Raw genomic sequence first — 27,500 nt, forward strand, 5'->3', positions numbered from 1 at the left:
CTGATTGGACAGGTTAGTGTTCATGGTGGTTCTTGTTGAACATGTTGCTATGTGGTTGCTAGGGTGTTCTGAGTGATTGACAGGGCGTTGCTAAGGTATTGTGGGTGGTTGTAGGGATGTCTTGGCTGGTTTCTATTGCATTTCTAGGGTTGCTAGAGTATTACGGATGGTTCCAAGGGTGTTCTGGGTGATTGACAGGGCGTTTGTAGGGTATTTTAGGTGGTTGCTAGGGTGGTCTGGTATTTGCAGGGATGTTACTAGGCTGTTTTGGGTGGTTGCCAGGGTGTTGCTTGAGTGTTGTGATTGGTTTCTTGGATGTCTCTTGGTTACCAAGATTTTTGGCCAGGGCATTGCTAGGGTATAGGTGGTGGCTAGAGTGTTAAGGGTGGTTGCCAGGGAGTTGCTACGGTGTTCTATGCGATTACTAAAGTGTTCTGCGTGGTTGCCAGGGCATTTCTAGGGTATTATGAGTGGTTGCTAAGGGGTTGTGTGTGGTTACTAAGCTGTTCTGGGTGTTTGGCTGGGCGTTTTTTTCTAGCGTCTGATGAGTGGTTGCTAATGTGCTCTTTGTGGTTACTAAGGTGTTCTGGGTGGTTGGCAGGGCATGTATATGGTATGTGTGGTTGTTAAGGTTTTCTGGGTGGTTGGCAGGGTGTTTCTATGGCATTATGTCTGGTTGTTAAGGCGTTCAGGGTGGTCGGAAGTGCGTTTCTATGGTATTATGTCTGGTTGCTAAAGTGGTCTGGGTAGTTGGCAGGGCATTTCTATGTTAATATTTGTGGTTACTAAGGTGTTGTGGGTGGTTGGCAGGGCGTTTCTTGGGTATTATGAGTGGTTGCTAGGGGTTGTGAGTGGTTGCTAGGGATTTCTCTCTAGTTACTAAAGTGTTTTGGGTGGTTGCCTTAGTGTTTGTTTCTAGGGTATGATCAGTTGCTAAGGTGTTCCAGGTTTTTGGCAGGGTGTTACCAGGGTATTATAAGTTGTTGCTAAGGTGTTCTATATGGTTGCCAAGGTGTTCTGGGTGGTTGCCAGGGTTTTCTAGGCTATTATGGATAGGTGTATTAGGGTATTATAGGGGGTTGTTTTGTTGTTTTTATAGGGAGTATTATGGGATGTTACCTTTCCTTTTTTAATATTGCTGCTCAACTCAGAATAGACTAGAATAGAATTGACTAGAATAGACTAGAGTAGAATAGACTACAGTAGAATAGAGTGGAGTAGAATAGACTAGCGTTGAATATAATAGACTAAAATAGAATAGAGTAGAGTAGAATAGACTACACTAGAATACAATAGACCAGACTAGAGTAGAATAGAATAGACTAGAGTAGAATAGACTAAAGTTGAATAGAATTGAGTAGAGTAGAATAGAATAGACTACAATAGAATAGAGTAGAATATATTACACTAGAAAAGAATAGACTACACTAGAATATAATAGAACAGAATCTGTGACCAGATTTATTTTGTAGGCCAATGCGACTAAGGCAGAGTTAATTATTTTGACAGTGTCTAATATGCTGTGAAATGAACCGCAATCATTGGAATAAATCTGGGTTTAAGGAAAAATTGTATTTCAAAGCATTTGAGTTCTCTCTGAGAAAGGGTACGTTCACAAAAAACACTGAAATATATATTTTCTCCCATCTCATATTATGTTCATCACCAGTTTTCTCCAAAGTTTTGCGAGAGAACGGAAAGCACTAAAAATACATATTTTCCTCGCATCTCATTGATAAACATTAGTCTTAAAGTGTAAAACTGGCTTAGCGCGACACCTAGAGGAGAAAGATGCGATCATTTATAAATACATTTGATATTTTATGTTTCGTTATTTTTATCATTAGCATAATTACCTATAGTAATTTATACACTCTCTCTATATATATTATAATTATTATTAATAATAATAATTTATATTATATTATTATTAGAATTGTATTCAATGAGAGACAAACGGCTCTTATTTTGAAGGTCGTTTCATTTTTTCAGCTTTTATTTTGAAGTGTCTTCGGCGCAGGAAGCGGAAGTTCCGCACACGCGCGAGTCTTTTTCATTCATTGCGGGAGTTCGCATGTGTTGTTCAGTGTGACATTGATATTGATAATAACTCGAGATCATAATGATTAAGGATAACTGCTGGAATATCCCTGTAAACGCCCCGGCGTGTATGGAGAGACACCTGGACGCGGTGGATTACAGGAAAGGTCAGATTAAAAATATCATCTCTTACTCTGATCGAAATAAACTCATGTGCATCAGATGCATTAAATATAGGAATTATAATATAATTGTGCAATATAATACAAATCTATAATTCATTCTTTATTACTTTTATTATTACTGAACTGCAACGCGGATTATTTTATTTTGATGCAACAAATGTCTCACTTGCAGTCAAACCAAAAATGATCTGGACACTTTGAGCTGATCATGTTTTGCTGAAGTGTTTTTTCTTTAATAACTAATGCAGCTTTTTACACCACAGACTGAACAACATGAAGCATTGCTTGGTGATTGGTTGAGCTAAACTGGTATTATCTAATTGTGTAGTTAAATTTAACAGCTGACAGATATTCCACATAATTCATGTGTGAGAGTCTAACAGAAGGACGGACAAAACCAGTGAAATATCAACTGATTCTGGTCACATTTTATCACCATTTTCTAAATATATAGCGAATAAACTGTAATAATGTGAGAAATGTGTCTGAATTAATTTTGGTTTGACTGTATATTTAATGAAACTACAAATATATTTATCAATAATGTATATTTAGCATGTATTGTAGTTATTTTTAATGTATATAATCGTATTTGTTATTAATTATTAATATTTTTACATGTATTCTGAAACTTCTGCACTTGCACATTGCATGTCATTGAATTATTTCTCAGTTGTATATTTTCTGTTGTTGTTGATGATGTTGTTGTTGTTGTTGATGATTATAATGATGATGTTGTTGTTGTTGATGATGATGTTGTTGATGATGATTATAATGATGATGTTGTTGATGATGATGATGATGTTGTTGTTGTTGTTGTTGTTGATGATGATTATAATGATGATGTTGTTGTTGTTGTGTGTCAGACGGCTCTCTGCTGCTGGGCGCGTCCAGTCTGTCGGGTCGCAGCTGGCAGGGCTCGGTGTGGGTGTACACGGACCCCAAACTGGCCCCCAGCGAGGGCTACTGTAAGGCGGGCGTTCAGACTGACGCCGGAGTCACGGACGCTAGCTGGATCTCGGAGCGCGCGCTAATCCTGGCTTCAGACGCGGGTAAAACACACACACATGGACGTGTAGCATTGTGACCCCACCCTTACAAGATCTTGGTAATACCACGGTACAACAGTATTTATATGGTAATGTCTGAGTGAATGATTCAATGACTCCCTCGTTAAGACTCGTTAGTAGACTACTTATACTACGCCCTAATAGTATGTACTCTTTTTGTGAAGAAAAAGTACATACTTTTGAGTGTGTAGCAGAAGAGTTTGCAAGCTTTGGGACAAACTACTTCGTCATCTTTAACGGACGCTCGGTTGCTTAGTTACGTGCTGTCACCGTAAACTGACCTGTCAATCATCTTGACATCGTAAATGACCTGTCAATCATCTCATCACAGTTACAATCCTCTATTCAATCTAATTTAATTTCCTACAGTTTCGGAGAGAAATGTTGAAACACGATGATCTGCAGTCGTGGGTCTTTCATGCGGAGACTCCTCATGTGTTTGCAATTTGAATAAAATGATGCATTTAATGCAGTTAATGGCTAAACGTATCTTTACAAATGTTCACAATGCTCCTGAAGTAGTGCGGTGCGCATTTAGAGTGCTCGCTTTCACTACGTGATTTAGTCCTCGTTATTCATTTAGTAATAAATATCACAAGAGTGCAGTTTTTCTCCAAATGTCAGCATAACAAATGTGATATTGATTTTATACAAGTCTAATAAACAAGAAGTTAATATTAAGTGACTTACATTTTAGACACCATATTGCCTGTTTTTGGCTCTTTTGCCAACGAAAATAGTTTAAAACAAAAACTATTGTGTTTCCTGGAATCAGCTTTTTGAACGAATCAGTTGACTAGGAAAGATTAAGATAGTCAAATGTTTCTTTCTTTGGATGAATCAGCCGTTTGAATGAATCGGTTGAATCTCAATGATTCGTTCATTAACAGTGACTTGCTGCCACCGACTGGTCGTTTCAATTTCGCATTTATAGTATATTTTCTTGTTTTAAATATTTTTAAATATCAATATTCAATTGATACTGATTTCATTTGATTGGTAACAGCCCTATTGTGTCTTATTTTTATAATTGAATTTGATTAAATTTATGAAATTGACACAAAAGATTATGCATGCATATAAGTAGTTTTTTTTTTTTTTAAAGGCGTTATAAAAGTAAAAATGCCCATATTAGGTATCAATTGAAACATATTGTAAAAAATTATTTCTGTCACTGCTGTGAAATGACCACCACACAGAGTATGAAAAATATCAAAAACTTTAGGAGTCGGCTGTCAACGGCAGTCCTAAACCTGCCAAAGTACCAACACAATAAACACACTCAGCGAAATATCGTCTAATAATCATCATCGAGAAAATCCCATAAAATATCGAGGTATAATTTTTTGTCAATATCGCACACCCCTACACTCATATCAACATACTACGATTTGGGACATACTAAATTCTATTTTTAGAATTCTAGGAAATTCAAAAATGTACCTAGAAATACCTAATTCAAGGAAAAAACATTTAAGATTTTTATTTTGGTGATCGAAGATGAGTTTTAAGGGATAAAGTTATCGACTACAGAGCGACTTTTAATATAAAGCTAAAACCGCCAGTAAGTGGCGGCAAATCATTGTCCTAACGAGCGAGTCATTGAATCATTCACTCAAACGATTTGTTCAAAATTCCGGGACAAGGCAAATGACTCTTTATGAGTGAGTCATTGAATCATTCATTAAACTGATTTTTTCAAAAACGCGGATTCATTTACTAATGAAACATTACAGATGTCTCTACTGTGCATTTTTTTGGAACTACTAACACCATGGTACTTTTTGTAAGTTTTGACTTTCTTTATGACACCGTGGTAAAACAGTTTTTGGAGATGTTTAATTAGGGATGGCCTCGTTTATAATAATGTGTTCATTTTGAGATCAACCAAAGAAATGCTGTCCTTCTTGACATGCACCATGGTAATACTATTTTTTAGTTTATCAGACTTTTACCATGGTGTTGATATTTCTTTGGTTAATACTGGGGTTTTATCTTAGTTTTTGGACTTTTTCTTTTGGACCATGTATTTTTGGTCAATAATATTTCATTTTTAAAGATCCTACCATAGTAATATTGTGCTCTTTGACCCATAAAATCATGCTATTACGCTGTTTTTGTGTGTGTGTGTGTGTGTGTGTGTGTGTGTGTGTGTGTGTGTGTGTGTGTGTGTGTGTGCGTGCGCAGGGTCGGTGGAGTTGTGGGAGCTGGCGGAGGACGAGCGTTTACTTGTGAACCGCTTCAGTGCACACGAGCATGATGATGTGGTGACGGGTGTGAGTGTGTGTGTGGGCGCAAGACACGCCGTCAGCTGCGGTGCCGACTGCAGGTGAGTGTGTGTGTGTGTGTGTGTGGACCGTCGTCATGACAACTGTCAATCCCTCACTCTCTCCGTCTCTGGTTTCAGGATCAAAGTGTGGGATCTGAGCCAGGAGAGCGTCATTAGCTCGTATACCGGTGAGCAAACAGGAAGTGATGTCACTTAACATAGTTCTTTTATTATAGCACTGCTCTTTATATTAAATTGGGCTATTGAATAGTAATAATAGTATATTAGTAATATGTAACAATAATAATAATAATACATACAATAAGATAATATATGTGGCTTTTTATTTGTAAGAATTGAGACACCGAATCACATGTTGTGATGATAGTTGGTTTATGAACTCATGATGGAGAATCTGAATGGAAAAAAATAGAGAAATAAAGTTTTCGTTATTTCTCTATTTTTTTCCATTCAGTTTCTCCAAGTCAATGAGAATCATTTTCATACGTCGGCAGTTTCGTAGATACATAGTTCATGAAAATGCATATGTTTTATTTATATGTGGTTTATTTAGAATATATAGTATTTATTAAGTATATGTAAATAATTATATTCTTATAGTTTTCTCATATATTTCAATAATATATATTAATTTTCATATAAGTAATAATATGCATATGTGATTTATTGGAAAAAAAATTGGGAGTATTTTTGATATATTGTATTAATGAAATATTTGCATGATTTTTGTAATTTATTTAAAATGTATATAATATTTAGTTATGAATGACAGTAAAAGTCTCTGATCTGTGTGTGTCAGCTCACTCTCTGCCGGTCAACTGTGTGTCATGTTCTCCTGCGGACGAGTCTCTCTTCCTGTCGTGTGCTCAGGTTAGTGTCGACACACTCTTACTCACTCTCTCTGACTCAAACTCACTCACTCACTCACTCACTCACTCACTATCACACTCACTATCACACTCTCACTCACTCACTCACTCTCACACTCTCACTCACTCACTCACTCTCACACTCGCTCTCACTCACTCACTCTCTCACACTCTCACTCACTCACTCACTCACTATCACACTCTCACTCACTCACTCTCACTCATTCTCTCACTCACACTCACTCTCACTCACTCTCACACTCACTCTCACTCACACTCACACTCACACTCTCACTCACTATCAAACTCTCACTCACTCACTCACTATCACACTCTCACTCACTCACTCACTATCACACTCTCACTCACTCACTCTCACTCATTCTCACACTCTCACTCTCACTCACTCTCACACTCACTCACACACTCTCTCACTCCCCTTACTCACTCTCACTCACTCACTCACTCACTCACTCACTATCACACTCTCACTCACTCTCACACTCTCAATCACTCACTCTCACACTCTCAATCACTCACTCTCACACTCTCACTCACTCTCACACTCTCACTCACTATCACACTCTCACTCACTCACTATCACACTCTCACTCACTCACTAACTCTCACACTCTCACTCAATCTCACACTCTCACTCACTATCAAACTCACTCACTCACTCTCACACTCTCACTCACTCACTCTCACACTCTCACTCACTCACTCACTCTCACACTCACTCACTCACTCTCTCACTCCCCTTACTCACTCTCACTCACTCACTCACTCACTATCACACTCTCACTCACTACCACACTCTCACTCACTATCACACTCTCACTCACTATCACACTCTCACTCACTATCACACTCACTATCACACTCTCACTCACTATCACTCACTCACTCTCACACTCACTCACTCTCACACTCACTCACTCTCACACTCACTCTCACTCTCACTCTCTCACTCTCAAACTCACTCTCACACTCACTCACTCTCACCCACTCACTCTCACTCACACTCACTCACACTCACTCACACTCACTCACTCTCTCTCACTCTCACTCACTCACTCTCACACTCACTCACACTCTCACACACTCACTCACTCTCACACTCTCTCACACTCACTCTCTCTCACTCACTCTCACACTCTCTCACACTCACTCACTCTCTCACACTCACTCACTCTCACTCACTCTCACACTCTCTCACACTCTCTCACACTCACTCACACTCACTCACTCTCTCTCACTCACTCTCACACTCTCTCACTCACTCTCACTCACTCACTTAATCACTCACACTCACTCACTCACTCTCACTCAGGACGACTTTCACACACTCACACACACTAACTCTCACTCACTTACTCTCACTCACACACACTCACTCACTAACACATTCTCTCACTCACTCTCACTCACTCACTCTCACTCACTCTCACTCACTCACTCACACTAACTCTCACTCACTCCACTCACTCTCACTCACTCACTGACTCTCACTCACTCACTCACACACTCTCTCTCACACTCACTCTCTCTCACACTCACTCACTCACTCTCACACTCACTCTCTCTCAGTTACACTCACTCACTCACACTCACACACTCACTCACTCACACTCACACACTCACTCACACACTCTCTCTCACACTCACTCACACTCTCACTCACTCTCACTCCCTCGCACTCACTCTCACTCACTCACACTCTCACTCACTCACTCTCACACTCACTCACTCTCACAATCACTCACTCACTCTCACTCACTCTCACTCACTCTCACTTACTCTCACTTACTCACACTCACTCACTCACTCACATTCTCTCTCACACTCACTCACTCACTCACACTAACTCACTCACTCACTCATTCATTCACTCACTCACTCACTCTCTCACACTCACTCACACTCACTCACACTCTCACTCACTCACTCTCACACTCACTCACTCTCACACTCACTCTCTCTCACTTACACTCACTCACTCTCACTTACTCACTCACTCACTCTCACTTACTCACTCACTCACTCTCACTTACTCACTCACTCACTCACACACTCTCACTCACTCACACTCACTCACACTCTCACTCACTCACGCTCACTCCCTCGCACTCACTCTCACTCACTCACACTCACTCACTCACACTCTCACTCACTCACACTCTCACACTCACTCACACTCTCACACTCACTCACTCTCACACTCACTCACTCTCACACTCACTCACTCTCACACTCACTCACTCTCACACTCCTCACACTCACTCACTCTCACACTCCTCACACTCACTCACTCTCACACTCACTCACTCTCACACTCACTCACACTCTCACACACTCACTCACTCACTCTCACACTCTCTCACTCTCACACTCTCTCACACTCACTCACTCTCTCACACTCACTCTCACACTCACTCTCTCTCACTCACTCACACTAACTCTCACTCACTCCACTCACACTCACTCACACTCTCTCACTCACTCTCACACTCACACTCACTCGCTCTCACACTCACTCACTCTCACACTCACTCACTCTCACACTCACTCACTCTCACACTCACTCACTCTCACACTCCTCACACTCACTCACTCTCACACTCACTCACTCACTCTCTCACTCTCTCACACTCACTCTCACACTCTCTCTCTCACTCACTCACACTAACTCTCACTCCACTCACACTCACTCACTCACTCTCACACTCACTCACTCTCACACTCACTCACTCTCACACTCACTCACTCTCACACTCACTCTCACACTCACTCACTCTCACACTCACTCACTCTCACACTCACTCACTCTCACACTCCTCACACTCACTCACTCTCACACTCACTCACACTCTCACTCTCACACACTCACTCACTCTCACACTCTCTCACTCTCACTCTCTCTCACTCACTCACACTAACTCTCACTCACTCCACTCACTCTCACTCACTCACTGACTCTCACTCACTCACTGACTCTCACTCACTCACTCACTCACTCACTCACTCACACACTCTCTCTCACACTCACTCTCTCTCACACTCACTCACTCACACACTCTCTCTCACACTCACTCTCTCTCACACTCACTCTCTCTCACACTCACTCTCTCTCACACTCACTCACTCTCACTTACACTCACTCACTTACACTCACTCACTCACTCACACACTCACTCACTCACACACTCTCTCTCACACTCACTCACACTCACTCACTCACACTCTCTCTCACACTCTCACTCCCTCTCACTCCCTCGCACTCACTCTCACTCTCACTCTCACTCACTCACACTCACTCACTCTCACACTCACTCACTCTCACACTCACTCACTCTCACAATCACTCACTCACTCTCACTCACTCACTCACTCACACACTCTCTCTCACACTCACTCACACTCTCACTCACTCTCACTCCCTCGCACTCACTCTCACTCACTCACACTCACTCACTCACACTCACTCACTCTCACACTCACTCACACTCTCACTCTCTCACTCTCACACTCCTCACACTCACTCACTCTCACACTCACTCACTCTCACACTCACTCACTCTCACACTCACTCACTCTCACACTCACTCACACTCTCACTCTCACACACTCACTCTCACACTCTCTCACTGTCACACTCTCTCACACTCACTCACTCTCTCACACTGTCACACTCTCTCACACTCACTCACTCTCTCACACTCACTCTCACTCACTCACTCTCACTTACTCACTCACACTAACTCTCACTCACTCCACTCACTCTCACTCACTCACTCACTCACACACTCACTCACTCACACACTCTCTCTCACACTCACTCTCTCTCACACTCACTCTCTCTCACACTCACTCTCTCTCACACTCACTCACTCTCACTTACACTCACTCACTCACTCACACACTCACTCACTCACACACTCTCTCTCACACTCACTCACACTCTCACTCACTCTCACTCCCTCTCACTCCCTCGCACTCACTCACACTCACTCTCACTCACACTCACTCTCACTCACACTCACTCTCACTCACACTCACTCACACTCTCACTCACTCACTCTCACTCACTCACTCTCACACTCACTCACTCTCACACTCACTCACACTCACTCACTCTCACAATCACTCACTCACTCTCACTTACTCTCACTTACTCACTCTCACTCACTCACTCTCACTTACTCTCACTTACTCACACTCACTCACTCACTCACTCACTCACTCACTCACTCACTCACACTCTCTCACTCACTCACTCACTCATACTAACTCACACTCACACACACAGTTTGTGTTTGTTAACTGTTTGAGTGTGTAACTCTCTCTCCTGCAGGATGGACGACTGCTGTTGTGGGACCGACGGAAAGACAAACCCGCCTCTCGTCTGGGTAAACAATTCTCTCACACACACCTTAAAAAACACACAATCTTTTACACGCACATACACCTGAACACAAACACACACACACACCTGAAAACACCCAATGTCTCTCTCTCTCTCACACACACACACACACACACACACACACACACACACACTCAGATATATATACACTTGAACACACAAGTGTGAACACACACACACACTCACACACCTGAACACACCTGATAACACTCTCTCACACACAATGATTATTAGAGTGATTCTGCTGATGGCGTGTCATTTCCTGTCAGGAGTGTGTAACTTCCTGTGTGTGTTTTAGATGTGGTGTCTCCGAGCTGCAGCCCGACCGCCGTCTCCTGGCACCCGCATCAGAGCAGCAGCATCGCATACGGTACGCTTCACTTCCCAGCATGCACTGCGGTGACCCATGATCTCCCAGCATGCACTGCGGTGACCCATGATCTCCCAGCATGAACTGCGGTGACCCATGATGCCGTGCGTCTGACTGATGTGTGTGTTCTCAGGTGATGAGCTGGGCCGTGTGACTCTGAGAGATCTGCAGACGTCAGACGGTGTACAGACGACACACACACACACTCGCAGGGTCTCGGGACTACGCTTCTCCTCGGACAGGTGCGCCTCAACTCACAGGAACAATCTATAGTGATATATATATATATATATATATATATATATATAATATTGAAGTACTAATATCTGTTTTGTACAAGCGGCAACCTTCGGGTCTCTCTCTTGAATCCCACACAGAAGTAGCGTTGTGTATTGTTTGAATTTTAACAATTCCGATTCCTGTTTCAATTCTACTTTTCGATTCCTAATTTTTAAATCCCATAATGAGGAAAAAAAACGTACACGAGGAGCGTTTGCCTGTGGTTTAAAAACACCATAGAAGAACAACTAGCCGAACTAATATAAACTTCAAGCGTTATTAAAGAAAATAAACAATCAGTAATTGAAAAAGAACAATTGAAAAGAATTGAAATGAACATATTTTAAGATTTTTAGGTTCAGAAACTGTAATCAAATGTAAATTAACACTGCAGTTTATAAATAAAATATACATTATAAATATAGTTATAGAGTTATTGAGTGAAGAACGAGTGAATCTTCTCTTCTTCTGTTGTGTGATTAGTCATATTGAAAGGCTCACAAAGGAATCGATAAGAGGAATCGAAATTGACATTTTATAACAAGTATCCAGATTCCCAACCAACACTGAAGAGCCTTAAACTGCAGTTCCTCCACTGGCCACTAGAGGCCGGCTGCAGAAGAGACTCAATCCCATAAACCCCCATGTTAAAATGCCCAACTTTACAGCAGAAACAAACATGTTTACAGTCTGGTGCAAAAACTGGTTTTGGTCTATATAGCTAATTTTGTCCTTCATGACAACTGTGAGAGGGATTCATTTTTCTTTTTCCTAACTCATCCTTTTAAATTATATTAAGTCTTAAAGTTGTGCATAATTAAGGGCGTGGTCACTTGAGTGACAGGTGGATTGCTGCTGATGTCACTGCTAGCCGTTTGTCTGCTGTCTGTTAGCGTCAGCTCACCTCAGCTAATCCACCTCACTGCCCATTTTCGTTTATCCGGGAGTGACGCGCTAACAAGATGGGGACGGCCGGCTCCGCCCACTTTGGGCTTCAAAAACACTCTTTAGAAACAGAAATACGGGTGACGTCACGCAAACTACGCACATATTTATATACAGTCTAGAGATGCACCGATTGATCGGCTGGTGATCGAAATCGGCCGATTTTCACGTGATTGGCCATGACCGGCGACCGGCCGTTCAGTCTGAAATATTCCAATTTTTTTTGCCGGTCAAATGCACTCGGCCGCTGCATGATTAACATCGCGCAACAACATCAGCATCACACGTGCACACAGAATGCACATGTAGGAAACCTTGTGAATTACGTCCGTTTCACACCGCAAGCGTGAGCAGCGTGATTTTTTCCCGTCGTGCATGTTAATCAATGAGTGCATTCTCACCTCGAGCAGGAGCAGCGCGTGAGCGTCGAGCAGGAGCAGCGGGGAAGCGGGGTTTCGGCCCAGAGTCTATTTTTGCTGCGCTGTTCGCGCTCAATTAAAATGATTGTTTAGCCTGGCTGTACATGTGGCAGACGAGTGAAGAACTGTTTGCGAAATAAAACTTGCCATTGATGTACAAGTGATTGCAATAGGCCTGTGTGTGTGTGTGTGTGTGTGTGTGTGTGTGTGTGTGTGTGTGTGTGTGTATGTCTGTGTCTGTGTCTGTGTGTGTGTGTGTGTGTCCCGAATAAATAATAATAAAAAAAGGAATAAAGTTCAAAAGTCGGACTGTAAGTGAATGAGGCATGATTGCTATTCACACCTTTATTAAAATGGCTGTAATCTGTTACCACAATAGTACTTGATCTGTTTAAAATGATTTCATTGATATATGCCTACTAAAGTGTTAAATTAAAAAGCAAAATTAAAATTTGTCTAATCCAGTAATACATTTTTTCTATTTTTGATCTGAGCACACAATCAGAAAACCTGTCGTTATTCGTTTTTTTCGTTTTAGCTCAGGAAATAAATAATGGAAAAACAAGTCGTTGTTTTTTTCATTTTTTTCTTTTTTGGTTTTAATATAAAAAAATGATTGAACGAATGATACACGGACCCATGATATTCCACGAGTACAGGCCGACTCCGTGTAGCTCGCCACCATCTACTGCTCACACTTCAGCACTGTCATGAGATTAACGTTACAGCATCACACTGATGATTATTATGGGCTGTGTTTGCAGTGCACCTCTCCTGGCGTCTGTCAGTGATGATTGCTCCGTTGCCGTGGTTACTGCAGATCTCAGAGAAATGTGAGTATTGACACGCTCTTTCCTCATTGGCTGTCCTGGATCGGCCAATGAGGGGACAGGGAATACACACACACCCCGGAAGTACGTGAAACTGACATTCCTTAAGCAACTTTTGTGCTTTAAATATTTAAATACGTATTTCAAATGGCTTTGAAACAGTGACTGACTGTTGTTATTGTGGTGTCATGTGATGCATGTTTTTTTCTGCAAATGACGTAAAGCACTTTTGGTCAGCATGTGCTGTTTTAACTGAGCGATACAAATAAAGGGACACTGACAAATATAACTACAAATTAACATGCACATATTAATATAAATTGATATTTATCACATTACTTAAATATTATATATATATATATATATATATATATATATATATATACACGTATATTACATATTAAATATAAAAATATATATATATTGTTTGAATGTAGTAAGAAAATTACATACAATTTAAATTAGCTTATTTATTTTAGTATTTGTACTTTCATTTTAATCATTGTTTATATACGTGTATGTGTATATATATATATATATATATATATATACATACACAGTTAGATAATAATTATAATAATAAAGATGTACATATTAATATAAATTGATATTTATTATATTACTTAAATATTATAATATATACAATAAATACATATATATTACATATTAAATATATATTTATATACAAATATATATTTTATATATATATAATTTGTATATATTTAAATATTTATATAATATATATTTATATTATATATATATATATATATAAATAAAATTATATATATATTAATAAATATTAATAATTGTAGTATATATTTAAATATTTATATATATATAAAATTAAATGATTGAATGTAGTAAGAATAAACAATATACAATAATTTAAATTTACATTTTTGTGTATATGTGTATATATATATAAAGTTTAATTTCATACATACATATACATTATAATAGTAAATGTAATATTATTGAATGAATGTAGTTTAAAATATTAAAATTTGCATTCATATTCATGTACTTCTAGGTATTTCAAAGAATATCATGTAATGAATCAAAACATTGTCATGAATCACATCCATATAAAACCGTGGCACTGTGTTTGTAAAGCTTTTTTTTCATCCAGAAGTGAGTTTATGGTGTGTGTGTGTGTGTGTGTTCAGTTTCAGGGACCGGCGGCACCAGGACTTCGTGCGCGGTGTGTGTTGGGTCCCGGGCGGCTCGGGTGTGTTGACCAGCGTGGGCTGGGACCATCAGGTGCTGCACCACAGCGTGAGCGTAACACCTGCGCCCTAGAGCATCATGGGAAAACACACTCCCACTCCATCACATACACTCATCTGTGACCATTCATGAGTTTCAAGTGTGTACGCAGAAAAAATTTTTTTTTTATTAACAGAAATGGGCATTTATGCTGATTGTTGTGATTATGCTGTTTTCATCTCATATTTGAGCAAACAAACATTTCATTCCTTCAGATCTAGAGAAAAAAAAGTCACTGTTCAATAAAGTTTCTGTCATCTGTCTATTTTTGCTCTCGCATGTTTTTTTTATTACAGGATATTGCGGTTATAGTGTTGCCTTCAGGCGTAACATTGTTAAATGTACAAAATGACAATCTCACAAATCTCACTCGTAGAAATAATTCCATAGATTAATAAAGCGCAATTATTGACCTATTGACATTTATCACACAATTTAAACCTTTAAAGAAGTGTGAGATTTCCCAAAAAATGTCTTATTTACACACGAGCTTATTTTTATCCGGTATATTCATACAAAAGCCAAGTTTGCTTCATTTTGTCTTTGATTCTTGCTTCAGATTCAAAATAATAACCATGAAAAGCAGCAAAAGCATTAAAATGTTTCTTCGTTAAAAAAACAAACAATCGGTTTCTATAGCATTTACATCTACATTTTAAGGCCTATTTTATACTTTAGTTCATAAAATACATCGTTTTGACCTGAAAACAAAAACAAATCCAGCACCACTGGAAGCTCTCGGATCGAGAGCTATAGACAAAATATTGTACATTAATGATTAAAGACGTTTTTTAGCATGAACTGAAACGTCCAATAAACCTGACAAAAACATCCGATCAGGAAATGGATTAAACAAATGATTGGAATGAATTAAATTAAAAGTTGTGACATTAAAATGTCAAATATTGAGTTTGTGTTATTCATATACAGGCACAGTTGCTCCTTTTGAGTGATTTTAGCAGCTCTAGGAAGTCCTGTGGTCGAAACCGTAGACAGTTACAGCAATACTTCAGCAACACGTGTGCACAAGCTTCAGACGGGGTGCAAAACGTGCAAATGTTGTGTCAGGTGTGTGTTGTTAGCGTATGTACAGGTAAGGCACGTCTCTGCTGAGGAGGTTCTCCGGATCAGGGCGAGCCGTCTTTGAACACGGGTGTGATGGGCTGTTGGGTTCCCGGTCTCACGATGAATGTCATTCCATACGGCTGTTTGCTTGATGATCCGTTACTGAAGGACAAAGAAGAGTGCCGTTATTCTTCCGTTAACATCTCATAAAAACACTTATAATAGTATCAACAGCATTAAATAGGACCAAAGTCTGTCTTCAGGCTCTACTAGAACAGATTGAATGTTGATTATTTTCCTCATATTCTCCATTGTTGCGGCTCCTCTCTTCCCAGGCTGTCAGTAACGCTCTGTTTACTTCCTGTCTCTAGGAAGCCCCTCCTTCTGAAAAGCACACTGTGCTCTGATTGGTCGGCTGGATCAGTGTGTTGTGATTGGTCGAGCGCTTCGACTGTGTTTGGGAAATGTCCCGCCCCTTACCATAACTGCCAGTTTAACACACTACTAACTAACTCAACCAGGCCCCGCCCCTTTATTCTGCGTATGAATTATTATAATGAGGAATATTGTGACGTGTTCGTTTCCGGGAAAAAACTCAAGACTGCAATGGAGGCGTTTCAGGAGTTCAGAAACACTGACACTGATATCGAGAAGAACTCCCGCGGGAGGGAAGTTTTCATGCTCGTCCCTTGTTACTGTCTTTTGATTCTCCTTTGACCAGTGATTTAACAATATTACAAAAGATTTGTGGCCATCAGCTGGATTGAGTACAGCCAGTATGTGTGTTAAGCATCCAAAAAACCCATAAATGTCATTGAAACAGTTGTTGAATGTTTCTCTAGTATCAGAGAGAATATTTTAGGAGTCTATTTGTCTTCAAGGTGAATACACACATCAAATAAATATCTCAGCTATGTGCATGTGCTATCAGGGAGGTGTGACTGAGACGACTGAATCATTGTTCATGCTATTCCAAAGAAATGTGTAGTGTAATCTTTCTGTACATAATCTGACAGAAATCTCCTGTTTCCGCCTCAGAGTAGAAGAAGGTAACGGACACTTTATTTCTTGTCAATGCAACTCAAGTTTCCCAATTGTGACTTTAATCCTCACATTGTGAGTTTACTATTTAAACCTTTATCTCTTATTACACTGCAGTGGAAACAGGCATCATTATTTCTCTTATTTCTCAAACACACATCTCATTGAGACACCAATCTTTTCCTGCCTGACATATTTCCCTCTCGTAATGGGTTATGAAACCCCAAAACACATAGAGATGTTAACAGATATGTACAGGCTGCACATCACTAAAAGCACTCATAAATCAAATCAATAAGTGAAAATTTTTTATTTTTGCGTTTTTCTGAATAATTTCGTTCTTCCGGGTTGAAAAGCACCGTCAGGGAGTGTGAGGTAGAAGCGAGCTTTCGGAGCCTGTGATTGGCTGCAGGTACGATTCTACATCAGCTGACCCTCGAGCTAATCTCTGCATTTATTCATGAGAAAGAGCTTGTTCAGTCCAATCACTGCGGAGAATTCAAACAACATGCCGCGCGTGCATGAGAGCGGTTTCTGCACGAAAGCGCCGCAACGAGGTCAACAACGCTCGTAACATGGATAATATCTGGACCGGAGCAAGCACGTTTCAAGTTTTTATGGACATATTTCATATACTCTAGTGCTCTAAACATGAACCAGCACCGCGTATGCGCACATGTCTTCTTCAAATTAAATATATGCAAATAAGGACATTGATGCAACTGTACGTCTGGTCATGAACACGATGAGTTATTCTGATACACAGAAGACAATGATCTTAACCATCAATTCAAAGTACAACGGATAATGCCTTTATTCTTTCAGTTAAACTGACGCGTCATTTGTTCAGAGACTGTTGTGCTCGTAAATATTATTATTAGACCTTTTAAATGTTCTTCCGCGTTTCTCCCTCATTTTGGCAGTTTGTTATCTGGGGTTAGATTTTTAACCCTCAACTCAATATTTTAATATTCATGTGTCTGTATAATGAGTGTGTAGCAGGTCTGTGCTTTATTGGTTGTTGTCTCCCCTCTTCCCACCCTCTACACTCCCACTTTTCCACAGCTTTACACGCCCATTTTTTGAGACTTTCTAACACTGAGGTGTGAACGACCAGGCTAAAACGGGGGTTTCATGAAACTTTAAGGTCATGTTTCGCTTGAAAAATATGTCATTACAGAAGTATAATGGGTTGCAACTTTGACTTTAGTTTGTTCAGTTTACCTGTTCTGGGATTTAGCTGAAGTGGCAAGAGCTTTTTTGGCGGCTTTGCTTTCCAGCTCCTTCAGGTCCAGTCCACGAGATTGCACTGGCAGGGTTGCACTTTTGGTTTTCGGAGGATAGGACGGGGCCTCGTCATCAGACAGCGGAGAGTTCCAGTCATCTCCGTTAGACTCCACCTCCTTGACAGCTGAGAACTTTGGGTCCATCTCCAGCATCTTCTTCTGCAAGATACTGAGAAGTGTTGCCTGGCTAGCGGTGACGGATGGAGGTCCCTGTGAAGGGGGTTGCGTGGCTTTAGTTTGAACTGGTTTGGATTGGAGCTGGAGGTTTGGTGGAGGGCCCGGGGCTTTAGGAGGGTAGGTGGGAGGTTTAGGTTTGGGGGAAACGCGGGGGCCATTGGTTACAGGAGGAGGTGTAGCAGGGGGGGAGGGTTTGGTAGGTGGAGCAGGAGGAGCAGAGTGACTTAGTAATGTGACGTTGGGGATTTGAGTAGGTAAGTAGGGTTTAGCAGGTGCAGGAGCAGTTTTAACAGGGGCAGCAGGAGCGGGGTGACTTGGCGGAGGGCAGTTAATGATCGGAGTAGGAATAGCAGGTAAGGTTTTAGAAAGTTGAGAGGTAGTTTTCACAGGGGCAGCAGGAGCGGGGTGACTTGGCGGAGGGCAGTTAATGATCGGAGTAGGAGTAGCAGGTAAGGTTTTAGAAGGTTGAGAGGTAGTTTTAACAGGGGCAGCAGGAGCGGGGTGATTTGGTGGGGGGCAATTAATGATCGGAGCAGGAAAGGTTTTAGAAGGTTGAGAGGCAGTTTTCACAGGGGCAGCAGGAGCAGGGTGACTTGGCGGGGGGCAGTTAAAGATTGGAGTAGGAGGTAAAGTTTTAGAAGGTTGAGAGGCAGTTTTCACAAGGGGAGCAGGAAAAAGGTAACTTGGCGTGGGAACCGAAGGTTCATCCTCAGTGTCGGAGTTGGCAAATTCTGGAGGTGGCGGAATGAAGGTCAAGTTTTCTCCGCTTTCCACATCTCTAACAGGAACACCCAGACCACCAACAGAGCTGTTCATTGGGGTGCTTTGTTGTGGAGTTGAGCTTAGCTCCGGCTTTGAGTGGGACACTTTTGTAACCTCTGCTGTGGTGAGTGGTTGCACGTTTGTGGTGGACTTTAATTGTGCATTGGGACTGTCTGGTGTTGGGTTTCGAGGACTGACAGTGAAGGAGTTTGGTTTTTCAACACTAGGTTGGATCACAGAATTGCTTGGCTCTGTGGAGTTGCTGTTCTTCTGGGAAAGAGCTGTTCTCTGCTTATCTCTTTCCTTTGCAGCCAATAGCAGGGCGAATGGTGAGGTATCTTTCTTCACTGTGCCATCTACTCCCTGTGTGTTGAGCTGTCGGTGGTTCACGACCGGGCTGTACCTGCGAGACCTGCTAGGGGACTCCATCACCTGCGTAACATCCGGTATTTTCTTCTCTATTCGGGGTGAGACGTTGATGGGTGTTGGAACCTCAATGGGGATGTTTTGTACCATGACAGGCTCAGGATTTACTTTGACCTCGACCTTGGCTGGTTGACTTGGAACTTTTGGCATGTCTGGCTGGTTATTCTCTAGCTGAGTGGCGGAGCTGTTACGACGGGCTGGTTTAGTTGGCGGCACAACTGATTGGACTGGTTGGAGAGGTCCACCATTTTTCCCACTATTCCCATTGACAACACCGACAGAGTTTCCAGAAGAATCCTCCAGCAGTAAAATGGACTGCACCTGTTCCTTGTCCGACTGTCCTGTCTTCTGTACGTTGTAGAGGTTGGCTGTGTTCCGGGGGTTGAAGCTAGATAGTCTTGGGTTAGAAGCAACAGGTGGCGTTGGCATTTGGGACTGGATATCCAGATTAGATACAGAGGACGTTCGGATGGGTTTTAGAGGCGCCGCTTTCGGAGATTTAGCAAGAACAGGTGGTGTTTTCCCACCAGGGGGTGGCGGTGGGGTGAATTTAGGGCATTCTGGGATATCTTTGACCTCCAGGCTGGAGAGGGTACCTCTGATGCTGGATGTTTCAGATGGAGGTTTTGGAGGAGCCATTGGAGGAGGTTTGAGGAAGGCCATGTCCAAATCTGAACTGTACTTAGACCCGATATTTGATGGAGGTTTTGGGGGCGCCATTGGAGGTGGTTGCAGACTTGAATGTTTTACAGAAGGGTCTATTTCACTAAAGTACTGGGGTGGGAGAGGGATGAAAGATGGAGGACGCGGTGCTGAAGAGGGTGGAGGGGGTGGAGGGGCGGAGCAGGGTGGAGGAGGTATAAGTATTTCTCCCTCGATTATGTCAGGAACAGAAAGCATTCTTTCTTTCGGGAGATTTGTGGTACTTCCTATAAAAAGACAAGTTCATTGGTTGTTTAAAACACTTCAAGAATGTTGTGAAAATAATTTTCTTGCAAAGTGTTCCCCGATCAAAAACACTGTTATCCAAGAAGTCATCTATTCCTGATCATCATGTTTGTTGAGTTCTGTTTTGTGACCTCACCTGTACCGTTTATCTTGGGTTCATAGACGGGCGGAAGAATCGGTACCTTTGGAGTTGGAACTGCAAAGCCTTGCACACTCTCAGAGGCCTGGGATTTAAAGAAACATAACATTTGTCAGCAACATTCTGACTGAAGGAGACTGTTAGAAATTAAGGGAGTCTACAGCAATAACACACCTTTCATTGTAGGAGCCACTGAGTCACAGTTTGAATTTCTAGGCACTAAACCAACCAGTTTCCTATAAACTATTCAGAGAGCTTATGACGTTCAAGGACATGTATCCTATCTCTTGATTTGGCTCTTTCTTTCCTTGTCTTTCTTTCTCATGTATAAACAGTTGAGAAACTGCAGAACCCATCCCGATTTCATACTCGCACTGTGGGTGAGAGAATGTTCCAGATATGTTTCTGTAAATCAGGTGACAGATTCTTGGACACTCCTCACCAACACCCCATAATGTGAATAATTGTTATGAAAACATTATGGGAATGTTGCGGGAATGTTCCGGTTGCTAAAATTAGTGCACTCAATGTCATTTCTGTATAAATGGAACCTGGTCTGCATCCAAGAATGTAATTCAGAAATAGCTTGATAATCTTTCTTTATGGACACCTTCATCATTTTCATTCTTGTCCTTTCAGGACGTTGACATGCAAAAAGAGACGCACCCCTACAAAGTGTATGTTTCTGTTTTAGGTTTTGCTGTCTAAGACTAAGGCCTTAAATCAATCATTCAAAGCAACTTGACTGAAAAATGCCGGATGATGCATGACTGAACTTTAATACTTAATATTTGAGATTTGTTCAGAAAGTATGAGCTGTAATAAAAGTGGCAAATGCTCCTAACTAATGAAGCTTGTGGTGTATACGTCTGCCAGATCTCTGCTGAACACAAACACAACGTGTATTCAAAATAGCACCTGCAGGTTTGGAAAACTAGGCCGGCTAAAACCTGCATCGGCACAAGAAACTGGCAGGAGAGCGTCGGAACAGCTGAATCATCAAGATCCCGATCTAATAAAGGGAATGAGCTCGAGTCTGAACACGATCAGATGAACAATTACTGACACAATCTAAACGTGGTTACTGTGATTTGGTCATCATCACCAGGGTGATACAAACACAACTGCTGTGTGTGTGTGTTTGCTTTCTGTCACAGAGAAAGTGTGTTTATATGCTGAAGGGTGCGTTTGTCCTGAAGCTAAAGGTGTGTCTTTAGCAATGTACGTACAGGTCGATTTCAGCACATTTCTCTCAATTAAATAGCATTAAACGCAAAAAGACTACAGCGGTGATGTACCAAAACACGTTCAGATTGTGTGTCAGTAATTGATATATACCCACAGTATATTTGATTACCATTTGCATATACCATAGAATTTGCATGGTGCTTAAAAACCATTTTAAAAAATGCCACTACAATTGTACTTTTACAAAAGCATCATAATCCCATGGTACCATGAAAATCCATTATATTACTATGGTACTATGTGCAAAAACCCCTGCATTACCATTGTAAATTCCCCAAAAACATAGTATTATCAATAATACTATTTTGCAAGTGACCCCAACACTACAAATTTGCTTACGGTTGTACTAGGGTACAGTGATAATTTACAAAAGTGTACCATGGTTTTACCCTGTTTTTTGGACATGTACCAAGTACATTGGAGTCCATGGTATAATACCATCAAAAAATCATGGTAATACAATTTTGTGAGAGATCCCAACTCTAAATATTAGCTTAAAAGGAAAAGTACTGTGGTAATACTATGGTACAGAGATTTTACAAAAGCCTGTTTTTGTACAGTTACCATAGTTTAAGCCTGTTTTTTGGACACGTACCGTGGTTTTACCCAATTTGTTGGACATGTACCATAGTTTTAGCCTGTTTTTGGACAGTTACCATGGTTTTAGACAGTTTTTGCACATTTGCTCTAGTAAAACATTATTGTATTGTATATACCAAGAACATTGAAGCCAATGATGTTACTATAGTACATGTCCAAAAAATATGGTAATACTATGGTACTTTTGGGGACCCTAAAAACTGTTTAAATACTATTTTCTGTCTATTCATTGATGCTCAAATATAATCTGTGTCCCTTTACTGCCAGGATAGAGAATGGTCATGTGATCGGCCTGTTTTTGGGTAGTACCGTGAAGTGTTTGACGGTCGGACGCGAGCGCACTTTGGCGGTTCCAGACTCCGGGATAGCAGTCGAGTCCAGCACCAGCTCCACGTTATCTAAAAAACAAAGACATGTTATTTACTTGGTCAACATGGTTTAACTAGCAGCCCGGGTGGTACAACGCCACTTCTCAAGACCATGTGACCACCAAAATAGCACAAGTTTCAAGGCAGGTCAACGGTCGCATTTCACGCATTCTCAAAAAAACAATAATAACTTTTACTCATCATTGTTATAAATCAAAACAAACACTGGTAAATATCACTTTCCTGTTTGAGGTTCTTATTTAAAGTTATTGTTTTAATTCTAGGTCCCAAAAAGTAGTAGTTGTGGGTCAGTCGGTTCATGATTTGAACCCGGGACCTTTGTGTTCCTGCAATACGATCAGTATACAGTCTCGTAAACTATTTTCTGTTATCTGTGTTTGTTCCTTAACGACTTTTCAAAGTGATAATGATGCAATTACCAGAGATTCAGCTGTCCTGATGTTAATCATTACAAACAGGAAGTTTGACCTCCATTATGACAGCAGACGTGTCAGCGTTTTCAATGTATCTTATCTTCATCTTTGAAACAAATATGCGCCGCAAAAAAATTGCCATTTTATACAATCTAATAAAAATGCATGTATTATTTTGTGCATTACAATAAAAAGAAAACTAAGGTGTGTTCCATATATTAGTTACAAAATAACAAGATAGTAATACTACGGTACTTTGATATCATTGGTACTAAAATTCACGTGCTAATATCGTTTTCACAAGATACACCATAAAATACAGAATTAAAATGGTACTACTATGGTAGTACTATAGTATATGAGCAAAACGGAAACACTTCATTATACAGTACAGTACTTACCTAGAAAGTACTGGGTAATATAAGGTAAGTACATGGGTTAAGGGTAGGTTTAGGGGTAGGTTCAGGGTTAGTACCTAGTTATTACCCAGTTATTGTAATTACTATAATAATTACAAAGTATGTACATGGGAAACAGGACTGTAAAATGAAGCGTTTCTAGCAAAACATGGTAGTACTATAGTATATGAGCAAAACATGGTAGTACTATAGTATATGAGCAAAACATGGTAGTACTAAGGTGTATAACATGGGAATACTATGGTATACGCCCAACAACATGGTGGTACAGTAGTCTATAACAGTGGTTCCCAAACCTGTCCTGGCGACCCACCAACACTGCACGTTTTCTCTGTCTCCCTAATCAAACACACCTGATTCAACTCATCAGCTCATAATCACATGGGTTAATGAGCTGATGAGTTGAATCAGGAGTGTTTGATTAGGGAGACAGAGAAAACGTGCAGTGTTGGTGGGTCGCCAGGACAGGTTTGGGAACCACTGGTCTATAACATGGTAGTACTATGGTATATGACCAAAAAGATGGTAGCACTATGGTATGTAACATGGTAGTACTATGGTATACACCCAACAACAGGGTGGTACTATGGTATGTAACATGGTAGTACTATGGTAACATGCCCAACAACAGGGTACTGTGGTGTGTAACATGGTAGAACTATGGTATATGACCAAAAAGATGGTAGCACTATGGTATGTAACATGGTAGTACTATGGTATACACCCAACAACAGGGTGGTACTATGGTATGTAACATGGTAGTACTATGGTAACATGCCCAACAACAGGGTACTGTGGTGTGTAACATGGTAGAACTATGGTATATGACCAAAAAGATGGTAGTACTATGGTATGTAACATGGTAGTACTATGGTATACACCCAACAACAGGGTGGTACTATGGTATGTAACATGGTAGTACTATGGTAACATGCCCAACAACAGGGTACTGTGGTGTGTAACATGGTAGAACTATGGTATATGACCAAAAAGATGGTAGTACTATGGTATGTAACATGGTAGTACTATGGTATACACCCAACAACAGGGTGGTACTATGGTATGTAACATGGTAGTACTATGGTAACATGCCCAACAACAGGGTACTGTGGTGTGTAACATGGTAGAACTATGGTATATGACCAAAAAGATGGTAGTACTATGGTATGTAACATGGTAGTACTATGGTATACACCCAACAACAGGGTGGTACTATGGTATGTAACATGGTAGTACTATGGTAACATGCCCAACAACAGGGTACTGTGGTGTGTAACATGGTAGAACTATGGTATATGACCAAAAAGATGGTAGCACTATGGTATGTAACATGGTAGTAATATGGTATACACCCAACAACAGGGTGGTACTATGGTATGTAACATGGTAGTACTATGGTAACATGCCCAACATCAGGGTACTGTGGTGTGTAACATGGTAGAACTATGGTATATGACCAAAAAGATGGTAGCACTATGGTATGTAACATGGTAGTAATATGGTATACACCCAACAACAGGGTGGTACTATGGTATGTAACATGGTAGTACTATGGTAACATGCCCAACATCAGGGTACTGTGGTGTGTAACATGGTAGAACTATGGTATATGAGCAAAACATGGTAATACTAAGGTGTATAACATGGGAATACTATGGTAAATGCCCAACAACAGGGTGGTACAGCGGTCTATAACATGGCAGTACTGTATGGCATATGTCAAAAAAAGAGTTTAATCTGTCAGTGTAATCGGACACGTCACAAACTTCCGAAAAAACAAAACACCTGGATATTTGAATGTGGTTATTCTGTCAGTGTGCTTACAACTAACTTCGTTTATTAAAACACGAACTAACCCAGAGCTGTTTGAATTAAATGTTATTCGTGTCTTTAAGAAAGTGTTTTGTGATCGATCGCGCAGAGGCCTGACGTGCACGCGCGTGCGCGCTCTCCTTAACAGGTGCAAAGGTCGCGTGAAGAGCACTTTAAACTGATATCAGATATATAAGACTATAAATCTATAACGTATGAGTGTGAATCTCTCTTACCCATCTCCTTGAACTCCACATTGGTGGCGAATAAAGATTGATTCTTCCGGCCCAGGAAATTAAGCGATCCTTTCTTCATGACTGTGATTTGATCCTCAGTGATTCACATCAGCGTGATTTCACGATTTCATGATTTCAGTGTTTCAGCAGAAGCTGACTGTGAGTTTGAGTCTGATCACTGATTCAGAAACACTGAAGAAGAGAAAATGGCCACGCACCTGAATCTGCCCGTGACCCCGCCCACCGAGAGACAGGTAAACACACACACACACACACACACATACACACACACGCCTTAAAACTGCTGCGCGAACACACACCCTCAGTATTACTCAATATTATTTTCCATCCGTTAAGATGAATGAAACTCAAACATTTGTTGTCATGGAGATTTCAGACTCTCGTCAAATGTTCTGTTTATGATCAGAGCTGTTTAACAACATAATAAAACGTGCTTTGGGAAATCTTAATTATGACTAAGAAAATGTAAAAGCATACACCTATAAAATGTCGAATTGAAGTCATACTAAGGCATACAAAAGCATAATTATGTTAAAAAAATATATATATATATATATATATATATATATATATATATATATATATATATATATATATACACGGGCGTAATTTCCTATGGGGACAGGGGGACATGTCCCCCCCACTTTTCAAAATCCCGTTTGTGTCCCCCCCCCACTTTCAAGTTCGTTTGTATGATTTTTTTAACCGCACGCCGTCATCGCCACGGAGAAGCAGAAGATAGCCTGTGCCGATGCGCGCGTCTGCGTCCAAAAACGTCGCATCCACACCGTAGTCCACACTCTAAAAATAGCTCACTGAAAGTTCTAATGAGCAGTTATCGCGCTTATTAAAGCGTGAAAGAGAACTGGATTCTGGCGCGCTGTCTGTGCGTCGTGTGCGTCAGGACATTCACAGACAGCGCGCCAGAATCCAGTTCTCTTTCGCGCTTGAATAATAACACACACATTTATGGCAAAATGTCCGTTTAGTCAATTCTATCCTCACAAGAACAGTCTTAAACGAGTTAAATAAAATCTTATATGAACGTCAAGAGTAAATGAGAAAATTAAATGCGTAAGATCCTGTCATCAGCGGCAGATCTTAAAGGGACAGCAGCCAATTCTGTCTGTCAGTAAAGTTAACCAAAGAACAAAGGGGAACAGAGCAAATTACTCACTGATCTTGTCTAAAGAACGTTTGTAGCTTTAATAAGAATTATTCTATATTTAATTTATAATTTATGCAGTGCAGACAATTTGATAACCTTATTCAATTTCTGTATATTTCGTACCTGTTAGACGGGAAGCGCACAGGTAAATATTACATTTATTATGGGTTTACGTGAGGATTGTTTAAAGTTCACTTAAATTAAAAGTTGTTATATTTTTTAAGCCTAATGTTTCAAATGGGGGGGGGGGGGATCCTTTTCATCAAGACATCATTAGCTATATTAATATCTGTGATACTGACCTTCATTCATAAAAAGATGCTATTAAACAATTATTTAAAATATACTGTCTTTATATTGT

At 40.6% G+C, this 27,500-nt stretch overlaps 2 protein-coding genes across 3 annotated transcripts; one reads left to right on the plus strand and one right to left on the minus strand.

The window, feature by feature from the left end:
• The first annotated feature begins 2,016 nt into the window (after positions 1–2,016).
• On the plus strand, positions 2,017–15,252 carry wdr77 (WD repeat domain 77). Its single transcript, XM_077225899.1, has 10 exons — positions 2,017–2,207; positions 3,092–3,277; positions 5,483–5,624; positions 5,703–5,752; positions 6,385–6,455; positions 10,809–10,863; positions 11,179–11,250; positions 11,384–11,492; positions 13,658–13,726; positions 14,890–15,252. Exons 1-10 carry the CDS (start codon positions 2,123–2,125, stop codon positions 15,020–15,022), a joined length of 972 nt encoding a protein of 323 aa, XP_077082014.1. The 5' UTR covers positions 2,017–2,122; the 3' UTR covers positions 15,023–15,252.
• LOC143735699 (uncharacterized) lies at positions 15,095–26,218 on the minus strand. 2 transcript variants are annotated; one of them, XM_077225864.1, is made up of 6 exons: positions 25,951–26,193; positions 22,991–23,079; positions 20,831–20,918; positions 19,200–20,675; positions 18,320–19,022; positions 15,095–16,216 (listed from the first exon to the last, which is right to left on the minus strand). In XM_077225864.1, exons 1-6 carry the CDS (start codon positions 26,027–26,029, stop codon positions 16,117–16,119), a joined length of 2,535 nt encoding a protein of 844 aa, XP_077081979.1. In that variant the 5' UTR covers positions 26,030–26,193; the 3' UTR covers positions 15,095–16,116. The 2 variants fall into 2 exon arrangements, with proteins under 2 accessions (XP_077081979.1, XP_077081978.1); XM_077225863.1 differs by having other exon boundaries at positions 18,320–20,675; positions 25,951–26,218.
• Positions 26,219–27,500: the final 1,282 nt, after the last annotated feature.

The sequence above is a fragment of the Siphateles boraxobius genome, unplaced genomic scaffold (assembly GCF_051911475.1).
Source record: "Siphateles boraxobius isolate OS27281-9 unplaced genomic scaffold, OSU_SipBor_1 13, whole genome shotgun sequence".
Lineage (NCBI taxonomy): Eukaryota > Metazoa > Chordata > Actinopteri > Cypriniformes > Leuciscidae > Siphateles > Siphateles boraxobius.

Coding starts and splice junctions, on each gene's coding strand:
- wdr77 (XM_077225899.1), top strand. CDS start 2,123: ATGATTAAGGATAACTGCTGGAATATCCCTGTAAACGCCCCGGCGTGT. Junction 10,864..11,178: donor CAAACCCGCCTCTCGTCTGG/GTAAACAATTCT, acceptor TGTGTGTTTTAG/ATGTGGTGTCTCCGAGCTGC. Junction 11,251..11,383: donor GAGCAGCAGCATCGCATACG/GTACGCTTCACT, acceptor GTGTGTTCTCAG/GTGATGAGCTGGGCCGTGTG.
- LOC143735699 (XM_077225863.1), bottom strand. CDS start 26,029: ATGAAGAAAGGATCGCTTAATTTCCTGGGCCGGAAGAATCAATCTTTA. Junction 20,919..22,990: donor CGACCGTCAAACACTTCACG/GTACTACCCAAA, acceptor TTTAAATCCCAG/GCCTCTGAGAGTGTGCAAGG. Junction 16,217..18,319: donor TCAGCTAAATCCCAGAACAG/GTAAACTGAACA, acceptor TTTGTCCTTCAG/TAACGGATCATCAAGCAAAC.